The sequence below is a fragment of the Anomaloglossus baeobatrachus genome, chromosome 6, assembly GCF_048569485.1.
Source record: "Anomaloglossus baeobatrachus isolate aAnoBae1 chromosome 6, aAnoBae1.hap1, whole genome shotgun sequence".
Taxonomy (NCBI): domain Eukaryota; kingdom Metazoa; phylum Chordata; class Amphibia; order Anura; family Aromobatidae; genus Anomaloglossus; species Anomaloglossus baeobatrachus.
Genome location: NC_134358.1, coordinates 542,406,534 through 542,418,048, shown reverse-complemented (window position 1 = coordinate 542,418,048; position 11,515 = coordinate 542,406,534). Strand labels below are relative to the sequence as shown.

At 38.8% G+C, this 11,515-nt stretch overlaps 1 protein-coding gene across 1 annotated transcript in view; it reads right to left on the bottom strand.

Moving 5' to 3' along the window:
- LOC142243978 (uncharacterized) overlaps positions 1 to 11,515 on the bottom strand; it is a 608,163-nt gene that overhangs the window by 577,641 nt on the left and 19,007 nt on the right. The window contains exon 6 of the mRNA XM_075316165.1: positions 469 to 535. Within this exon, the coding sequence (XP_075172280.1) occupies positions 469 to 535 (67 nt within the window). The remainder of the gene's footprint in view (positions 1 to 468; positions 536 to 11,515) is intronic.

Sequence of the window (11,515 nt, the reverse complement as noted above, 5' to 3'; positions counted from 1 at the left end):
CTGGTGCAATCGGTACGTGGAGATAAGCATCTTTGATGTCGATTGATGCTAGGAAATCTCCTTGGGACATTGAGGCGATGACGGAGCGGAGCGATTCCATCCGGAACCGCCTGGTTTTTACGTGTTTGTTGAGCAGTTTTAGGTCCAGAACAGGACGGAAGGATCCGTCCTTTTTCGGCACCACGAACAAGTTGGAGTAAAAACCGTGACCCTGTTGCTGAAAAGGAACAGGGATCACCACTCCTTCTGCCTTCAGAGTGCACACCGCCTGAAGAAGAGCATCGGCTCGCTCAGGGGGCGGAGATGTTCTGAAGAATCTAATAGATTGTCCAAGGACAGAAGTGAGCGCTAGATCCAACCATTCACTTAAGATTCTGCAGCTGTTTGTAGGCAAAAAAAACCCAAAATTGCCTGAATACAACCAAATAATAATAAATTGGAGATTTTTCATAAAGAGAAAAAGCTCACCAACCAGCGCTGAATAATTAGAATATTTGATATAATTAATTTTTTAATCGACAATATAATAACACTGCTACATAAGACAAAAAACAAAAAACAAAAACGAAAAAATACAAACAAGAAAAAATATATCATAAATTGCACTGTCGTGGGGCCCCGGCCGGTGGCACCACGTATATTAATAAATGTGGGTAAACTAGAGATCCGAACAATGAAAAGGATTTTTTCTAGAATATCCAAAAATAATGAATAGTTTAACTGCCCAAGGGGGAGGGGGGGGGGGGGGAATAACACGTTCGTGCTAGCCCGTATGTGAGGGCAAAGGTTCCTTCTGGCGAGTGTTAGTGCACAGGTAAATCCTTCAAAATTGATTGAATAGTGCTGACATCCACGCTGCAAGTTTTCACGGTCCCTGAAATAGGATTAAAAATGCCGCGCTCCTACCGCAGATTCTGGCAGGCAGAGGAATCAGTGCCTCAGGGACTCGTTACAAGTCTCGGTGTAGATTACCTGACACCCGCGCTGGCATGGGAACTCCGTGAAGTATGGTCCTTGCGTGGAATGACTCTTACACCGCTGAAGAAAAGGGAACAATGCCGGGTTTGGATTTTGAAAAAACCCCTTAGGTCCAAGCAGGGTATTGGTTGAAAGTTGCTGAAGTAAGCTTGCACCGTCCCAGGACGTGGATTTCTCCGTGCGCCTTACTCAAATATTCAGTTGCCAGTAAATCGGCAAAGTCCGTAATCGGTAGGAACAAGCAGACAACTGTGTCCACTTCACAATATTACACTGAGCTAGATCCGACGCGCGTTTCGGGGGCGTCACCAGTCCCCCTTCCTCAAGGATAGCTCAGTAAATCCATTAAAGCCTATTTATAGAGAAAAAAAGGGAGGCAATAAAAAACTACGGATTCCCACAAGAAAATCCTACATCAATCACATTACAAAACATATTTAGTGCAGTCATTCTGTTAAAAACCTATTTATAACAAAAGAAAAAGGACTACAAATTCCAACAGTAAAATCAACATGTATTGCACATGCTACATAATATGTTTATTGCAGAGATTTCTTCTATATATAGTGCAAAGGTTTTTTCAAGTGCAGAGATTTTTTTAAAAGGAAAATTCTTACAGAAAATTTTTTTTCTATACTAAGTAAAGAGTTCCAAACCAAACTGTGACCATCCAAATTGCATAAAATATGTAAAAAATATATATAGAAAATATATATAGATGTTATAAATATTTGATTTTAAATTTTTTTTTCGGAAAACATACAAAAATATATGTATCTAATTATCTGATATATAAAAATATAATTATAAAAAATATATAGTTATAAAAAATTTTTTAAAATTGTAAAAAATATATTCAAAAAAATTTTGGTTGGGCTAAAAAATTTTTTTGTTGTTCCTTTTACGAGGAAACATCCTACTTTTACTTAATTTGTGTTTTTATTTATATTTTTGTTTTAATTTTTCTTACAACATCTATATATACACAATAATCTTTTTAAAAAAACTTTTTCCTTCATTTTAAAAGTTTGTATGTAAAAAATGTATGTATAAAAAATATTTTACAAAGAATTATATTAAATGTAGAAAAGAGCAAATTTGGTCTTTATTTAATGTACTATATTAAATAAAGACCAAATTTGCTCTTTTCTACATTTAATATAATTCTTTGTAAAATATTTTTTATACATACATTTTTTTACATACAAACTTTTAAAATGAAGGAAAAAGTTTTTTTAAAAAGATTATTGTGTATATATAGATGTTGTAAGAAAAATTAAAACAAAAATATAAATAAAAACACAAATTAAGTAAAAGTAGGATGTTTCCTCGTAAAAGGAACAACAAAAAAAATTTTTAGCCCAACCAAAATTTTTTATGAATATATTTTTTACAATTTTAAAAAAATTTTTTATAACTATATATTTTTTATAATTATATTTTTATATATCAGATAATTAGATACATATATTTTTGTATGTTTTCCGAAAAAAAATTTTAAAATCAAATATTTATAACATCTATATATATTTTCTATATATATTTTTTACATATTTTATGCAATTTGGATGGTCACAGTTTGGTTTGGAACTCTTTACTTAGTATAGAAAAAAAATTTTCTGTAAGAATTTTCCTTTTAAAAAAATCTCTGCACTTGAAAAACCTTTGCACTATATATAGAAGAAATCTCTGCAATAAACATATTATGTAGCATGTGCAATACATGTTGATTTTACTGTTGGAATTTGTAGTCCTTTTTCTTTTGTTATAAATAGGTTTTTAACAGAATGACTGCACTAAATATGTTTTGTAATGTGATTGATGTAGGATTTTCTTGTGGGAATCCGTAGTTTTTTATTGCCTCCTTTTTTTCTCTATAAATAGGCTTTAATGGATTTACTGAGCTATCCTTGAGGAAGGGGGACTGGTGACGCCCCCGAAACGCGCGTCGGATCTAGCTCAGTGTAATATTGTGAAGTGGACACAGTTGTCTGCTTGTTCCTACCGATTACGGACTTTGCCGATTTACTGGCAACTGAATATTTGAGTAAGGCGCACGGAGAAATCCACGTCCTGGGACGGTGCAAGCTTACTTCAGCAACTTTCAACCAATACCCTGCTTGGACCTAAGGGGTTTTTTCAAAATCCAAACCCGGCATTGTTCCCTTTTCTTCAGCGGTGTAAGAGTCATTCCACGCAAGGACCATACTTCACGGAGTTCCCATGCCAGCGCGGGTGTCAGGTAATCTACACCGAGACTTGTAACGAGTCCCTGAGGCACTGATTCCTCTGCCTGCCAGAATCTGCGGTAGGAGCGCGGCATTTTTAATCCTATTTCAGGGACCGTGAAAACTTGCAGCGTGGATGTCAGCACTATTCAATCAATTTTGAAGGATTTACCTGTGCACTAACACTCGCCAGAAGGAACCTTTGCCCTCACATACGGGCTAGCACGAACGTGTTATTCCCCCCCCCCCCCCTCCCCCTTGGGCAGTTAAACTATTCATTATTTTTGGATATTCTAGAAAAAATCCTTTTCATTTGTTCGGATCTCTAGTTTACCCACATTTATTAATATACGTGGTGCCACCGGCCGGGGCCCCACGACAGTGCAATTTATGATATATTTTTTCTTGTTTGTATTTTTTCGTTTTTGTTTTTTGTTTTTTGTCTTATGTAGCAGTGTTATTATATTGTCGATTAAAAAATTAATTATATCAAATATTCTAATTATTCAGCGCTGGTTGGTGAGCTTTTTCTCTTTATGAAAAATCTCCAATTTATTATTATTTTGTTCTGAAGAATCGAGTCGGAGGACGAGAGCTGAACTCTATCCTGTAACCGTGAGACAGAATGTCTCTCACCCAACGGTCTTTTACCTGTGGCAGCCAGGCGTCGCAAAAGCGGGAAAGCCTGCCACCGACCGAGGATGCGGTGTGAGGAGGCCGAAAGTCATGAGGAGGCCGCTTTGGGAGCGGTTCCTCCGGCGGTCTTTTTAGGACGTGACTTAGACCGCCATGAATCGGAGTTCCTCTGATCCTTCTGAGGCCTTTTGGACGAGGAGAATTGAGACCTGCCCGCGGACCGAAAGGACCGAAACCTCGATTGTACCTTCCGTTGTTGAGGTCTGTTTGGTTTGGACTGGGGTAAGGATGAGTCCTTTCCCTTGGATTGTTTAATGATTTCATCCAATCGCTCACCAAACAGGCGGTCGCCAGAAAATGGCAAACCGGTAAAGAACTTTTTGGAAGCAGAGTCTGCCTTCCATTCACGTAGCCACATGGCCCTGCGGACTGCCACCGAATTGGCGGATGCTACCGCCGTACGGCTCGCAGAGTCCAGGACAGCATTAATGGCGTAGGACGCAAACGCCGACGCCTGAGAGGTTAAGGACACCACCTGAGGAGCAGAGGCACGTGTGACTGTATTAATCTGCGCATGACAAGCTGAGATAGCTTGGAGTGCCCATACGGCTGCGAATGCTGGAGCAAAAGACGCGCCGATAGCTTCATAGATGGATTTCAACCAGAGCTCCATCTGTCTGTCAGTGGCATCTTTGAGTGAAGCCCCATCTTCCACTGCAACTATGGATCTAGCCGCCAGTCTGGAGACTGGAGGATCCACCTTGGGACACTGAGCCCAGCCCTTGACAACGTCAGGGGGGAAGGGATAACGTGTATCCTTAAGGCGCTTGGAAAAACGCTTATCTGGACAAGCTCGGTGTTTCTGGACTGCCTCTCTGAAGTCAGAGTGATCCAGAAACGTACTCATTGTACGCTTGGGAAACCTGAAACGGAATTTCTCCTGCTGAGAAGCTGACTCCTCAATTGGAGGAGCTGGGGGAGAAATATCCAACACCTGATTGATGGTCGCTATAAGGTCATTCACTATGGCGTCACCTTCAGGTGTATCTAGGTTGAGAGCGGCCTCAGGATCAGAATCCTGATCTGCTACCTCCGCTTCATCATCCAGAGAGTCCTCCTGCTGAGACCCTGAACAGTGTGATGAAGTCGAGGGAATTTCCCAGCGAGCCCGCTTAGGCGGCCTGGGACTGCGGTCCGTGTCAGAGACCTCACCCTGGGACCTATGGGTCACCCCAGGAGCACTTTGCTGCTCCAACTGAGGGGGGCCTGGGGTCAATGATTCAACAGTGCCCGGGGCCTGAGTCACCGGTCTGGACTGTAAGGCTTCTAGTATCTTAGCAGACCATTTATCCATACTCTCAGACAGTTTGTCAGCAAATACTGCAAACTCCGTCCCTGACACCTGGACAGTGGTAGCAGGTGGTTCCACCTGGGCCACCAGTAGCAGAGGCTCCGGCTGAGTAAGTGCCACAGGGGCCGAGCATTGCACACAATGAGGGTCGGTGGAACCTGCCGGTAGTATAGCCGCACATGAGGTACAGGTTGCAAAGTAAGCCTGTGCTTTGGCACCCTTGCTTTTTGCGGACGACATGCTGTTGTCTCCTCTGAGTACAATCCAGGAGGGTATATAGCCAAAAATCAACAGTGCGACCGTACAGTGTAAATGTATAGCATATAAGCATATATATATATGTACACTTCGGCACTCAGTGGGGCCAGCACCTCAGGTGCTGCTTACCGACCGCTCAAAGCGGTTGTGTGATCACCAGATTCCCTGCCTGGGCCTCCCAGAGCCGTGTTGTCTCTCCCCTCCAGCGTCAGAAGTGCTGACAGGAATGGCTGCCGGCGTTCTGTGGGGAGGAGGGAGCCGTGGGCGTGCCCTAGAAAGTGCGGGAATCTGGTGCCCCACTGTGCTGAGTGAGGGGGGAGGAGGATACAAAGTATGCTCCAGCCCTCAGCGCTGACGTCCTGTGCAGCGTCCCGCCCTTCCCCTGACTGGCAGGCCTGGGGGCGGGAATATGCGATACTAGGCCGCAAAAGCCGGGGACTAAAGTTATAAGCGCGGCCGGCAAATAAGCGCGGTCGGCGCGGTAGTCCCCGGCGCACTAACACACCCAGCAGTGCTGCAGTGTGTATGGCACAAGCGCTCCATGCGCGGTCCCCCAAGGGGACACATAGTACCTCACAGTAGCAGGGCCTTGTCCCTGACGATACCCAGCTCCTGTCCAGCAGATTCCCCAGGGGCTGCGGAGGGAGCACGGTCCCCGTGCCTGGAGACCGATTAGGATCCCACTTCACCCAGAGCCCTTAAGGGATGGGGAAGGAAAACAGCATGTGGCTCCTGCCTATGTACCCGCAATGGGTACCTCAACCTTAACAACACCGCCGACCAGAGTGGGGTGAGAAGGGAGCATGCTGGGGGCCCTGTTATGGGCCCTCTTTTCTTCCATCCGACCTAGTCAGCAGCTGCTGCTGACTAAGATGTGGAGCTATGCGTGGATGTATGCCTCCTTCGCACAAAGCATAAAAACTGAGGAGCCCGTGATGCACGGGGGGTGTATAGGCAGAAGGGGAGGGGCTTTACACTTTTAAGTGTAATACTTTGTGTGGCCTCCGGAGGCAGAAGCTATACACCCAATTGTCTGGGTCTCCCAATGGAGCGACAAAGAAAACTATAGATAAGAAGGAAAGTACATGAACAGGATATTAATGCAGGATAGAAGATGTGTTGATGTACTAGCTAACAGACACAGCAATAGCCTGGATACACACAGACCTCCCGTCCAGCCTGAATTACAGGGACAGACTCTCACAAAAAAATTACCTGAAACTTTGATCAGGCTGCAAAATTAATGAAGGAATGACAATTGCAATTGCAGCTTGAAGTTCAGTAATTACCTTTAGTTATTAAAATTGCACTAAGATATGTAAAAAAAAATATTCTACTTCAAAAAGGTGGACGTTACTTTTAAAGAGACTTTGTCAGCACAAATAACCATTTAAAGAGCATCAACCAACAGGATTTTACTATATAAACTAAAGCCAGTGCTATACCGGCGCTATCATGCTGATTCTATATATACCTTTAGTTGTGAGATCGGATGTATACTTTCTGAAATACAGGCAAGTAAAGTTTGTGAAATGCACTGTTATTTGATGATAGGTGCAACGGAATATCTAATAGGTGGGTCGGGTTTTGCTAGTTATTTCGTCCCCTGACTGTCTGCCTGTCCTTCCTCCCCCGGTCTCTGTTATTACAGGGGGAGGAAGGGGGAGGAAGGACAGGCAGACAGGCATGGGAATAACTAGCAAAACAAAACCAACCTATTAGATATTCTGTAGCTGCTGTCAATCAAATAACAGTGCATTTCACAAACTTTACTTGCCTGTATTTCAGAAACTATACATCCGATCTCACAACTACAGGTATGTATAGAATCAGCATGATAGGGCCAGTATAGCACTGGATTTAGTTTATACCTGAAAATCCTAATGGTTGGTCCTCTTTAAGCCAAGTACAGGTACTCAGTGCATCAGGGTATGGTCAAACATTTAAGTGCACCTTCCCACCTGCTTATTTTCTTTCTCACCACCCTGCCCTCTTCTTTGATTGATGGCAGTGGCCAGAGAAGGGATTAGATAAATAGAAAACATAAAAGGTGGAAATGTGTATTTATATGTTTGTCTGCGCCGTGATGCACAAGCGCCTGAGCTTGGTTTGAACAGTCATTCTGGGCTGACAGACACCCTATAAGAAACATTCAAGTATTTTGGCAAAATGTTAAAGGGTTTATTCCATTGTGGATCCATCATCGGAGCTCTCATTTATCTCTTGACTGCATCCCCGATGGGCACTGTCAGGAATGGGGAGGTGACGGCAAATGAGCAACGGTTTCCAAAGATTTCTATGGGAGCTTTGAAAAACAGTGTCATGTGTCTATATTTTTTAATGCTCAAAAAAAAATTTACACAGACACATTCATTGTGCATCAGGGGCCCATTCTTTAGACAGATGGAGGTCCCATCATTAAAGGAAACCCATCAGCAATGAAATTTGTCTTATGTGTGTGTAGGCATAAAAAAGATGAGATATGTAGAACGACAGGTTCCAGCAACTGCAGGGAAAAAAGTTAAAAAAAAAATAATAAAAAAATAGATCATAAAAATTATAATTAAATAAAAGTATATGTTATACAACAAAAAAATAGAATAATAACAAAAATACTAAGCTATATATTATACATATACTATATACACACATACACACACACACACACACACACACACACACACACACACAAATACAAGTGCATCTCAATAAATTAGAATATAATCAAAAATTTAAATTAAAATTATTTCAGTAATTCAATACAAAAAGGAAACACATTATATAGAGTCATTACACACAGAGTGATCTATACCTATATATTATATTGATCCATTACACACAGAGGGATCTCTTCCTATATACTATAAAGTCATTATACACAGAGGGATCTATTCTGATATATTATATAGAGTCATTACACACAGAGGGTTCTATTTCAAGGGTTTATTTCTGTTAAAGTTGATATTGATGATTATGGCTTAAAGCCATACACATGAAATGGATCCCTCTGTGTATAATGACTCTACATAATATATAGGAATAGATCCCTCTGTGTGTAATGACTCTACATAATATATAGGAATAGATCCCTCTGTGTGTAATGATTCTATATATAGGAATAGACCCCTCTGTGTGTAATGACTATATAATATATAGGAATAGATTCCTCTGTCTGTAATGACTCTATATAATATATAGAAATAGATCCCTCTGTGTGTAATGACTCTATATAATATATAGAAAGAGATCCATCTGTGTGTAATGACTCTGTATAATATATAGGAATAGATCCCTCTGTGTGTAATGACTATATAATATATAGGAATAGACCCCCCCGTGTGTAATGACTATATAATATATAGGAATAGATCCCTCCGTGTGTAATGACTATATAATATATAGGAATAGATCCCTCTGTGTGTAATGACTATATAATATATAGGAATAGATCCCTCCGTGTGTAATGACTATATAATATATAGGAATAGATCCCTCCGTGTGTAATGACTATATAATATATAGGAATAGATCCCTCTGTGTGTAATGACTATATAATATATAGGAATAGATCCCTCCGTGTGTAATGACTCTATATAATATATAGGAATAGACCCCCCCGTGTGTAATGACTCTATATAATATATAGAAAGAGATCCATCTGTGTGTAATGACTCTGTATAATATATAGGAATAGATCCCTCTGTGTGTAATAACTATATAATATATAGGAATAGATCCCTCTGTGTGTAATAACTATATAATATATAGGAATAGATCCCTCTGTGTGTAATGACTATATAATATATAGGAATAGATCCCTCCGTGTGTAATGACTATATAATATATAGGAATAGATCCCTCCGTGTGTAATGACTATATAATATATAGGAATAGATCCCTCTGTGTGTAATGACTATATAATATATAGGAATAGATCCCTCTGTGTGTAATAACTATATAATATATAGGAATAGATCCCTCTGTGTGTAATGACTATATAATATATAGGAATAGATCCCTCCGTGTGTAATGACTATATAATATATAGGAATAGATCCCTCTGTGTGTAATGACTATATAATATATAGGAATAGATCCCTCCGTGTGTAATGACTATATAATATATAGGAATAGATCCCTCCGTGTGTAATGACTATATAATATATAGGAATAGATCCCTCTGTGTGTAATGACTATATAATATATAGAAATAGATCCCTCTGTGTGTAATGACTCTATATAATATATAGGAATAGACCCCCCCGTGTGTAATGACTCTATATAATATATAGAAAGAGATCCATCTGTGTGTAATGACTCTGTATAATATATAGGAATAGATCCCTCTGTGTGTAATAACTATATAATATATAGGAATAGATCCCTCTGTGTGTAATAACTATATAATATATAGGAATAGATCCCTCTGTGTGTAATGACTATATAATATATAGGAATAGATCCCTCCGTGTGTAATGACTATATAATATATAGGAATAGATCCCTCCGTGTGTAATGACTATATAATATATAGGAATAGATCCCTCTGTGTGTAATAACTATATAATATATAGGAATAGATCCCTCTGTGTGTAATAACTATATAATATATAGGAATAGATCCCTCTGTGTGTAATGACTATATAATATATAGGAATAGATCCCTCCGTGTGTAATGACTATATAATATATAGGAATAGATCCCTCCGTGTGTAATGACTATATAATATATAGGAATAGATCCCTCTGTGTGTAATGACTATATAATATATAGGAATAGATCCCTCTGTGTGTAATAACTATATAATATATAGGAATAGATCCGTCTGTGTGTAATGACTATATAATATATAGGAATAGATCCCTCCGTGTGTAATGACTATATAATATATAGGAATAGATCCCTCCGTGTGTAATGACTATATAATATATAGGAATAGATCCCTCTGTGTGTAATAACTATATAATATATAGGAATAGATCCCTCTGTGTGTAATGACTATATAATATATAGGAATAGATCCCTCTGTGTGTAATAACTATATAATATATAGGAATAGATCCCTCTGTGTGTAATGACTATATAATATATAGGAATAGATCCCTCCGTGTGTAATGACTATATAATATATAGGAATAGATCCCTCTGTGTGTAATGACTATATAATATATAGGAATAGATCCCTCTGTGTGTAATGACTATATAATATATAGGAATAGATCCCTCCGTGTGTAATGACTATATAATATATAGGAATAGATCCCTCTGTGTGTAATGACTCTATATAATATATAGGAATAGATCCCTCTGTGTGTAATGACTCTATATAATATATAGGAATAGATCCCTCCGTGTGTAATAACTATATAATATATAGGAATAGATCCCTCTGTGTGTAATGACTATATAATATATAGGAATAGATCCCTCTGTGTGTAATAACTATATAATATATAGGAATAGATCCCTCTGTGTGTAATGACTCTATATAATATATAGGAATAGATCCCTCCGTGTGTAATAACTATATAATATATAGGAATAGATCCCTCCGTGTGTAATAACTATATAATATATAGGAATAGATCCCTCTGTGTGTAATGACTATATAATATATAGGAATAGATCCCTCTGTGTGTAATAACTATATAATATATAGGAATAGATCCCTCTGTGTGTAATGACTCTATATAATATATAGGAATAGATCCCTCTGTGTGTAATGACTCTATATAATATATAGGAATAGATCCCTCCGTGTGTAATGACTCTATATAATATATGCGTTTCCCATTTTGCATTGAATTACATTATATTCTAATGTATTGAGACGCATACACACACACACACACACACACACACACACACACACACACACACACACACACATATATATATATATATTCACACAAATTATATATACACACACACAGTATATATTATATACAATAATGATATTAAGAAATAATGAAAATATAATATAAAAAATAAATAAGATAAAATTAAAAAAAAAAATATTCCAAATAGCTTTACATAAATGTTATGGTTGGTACATAATACGCT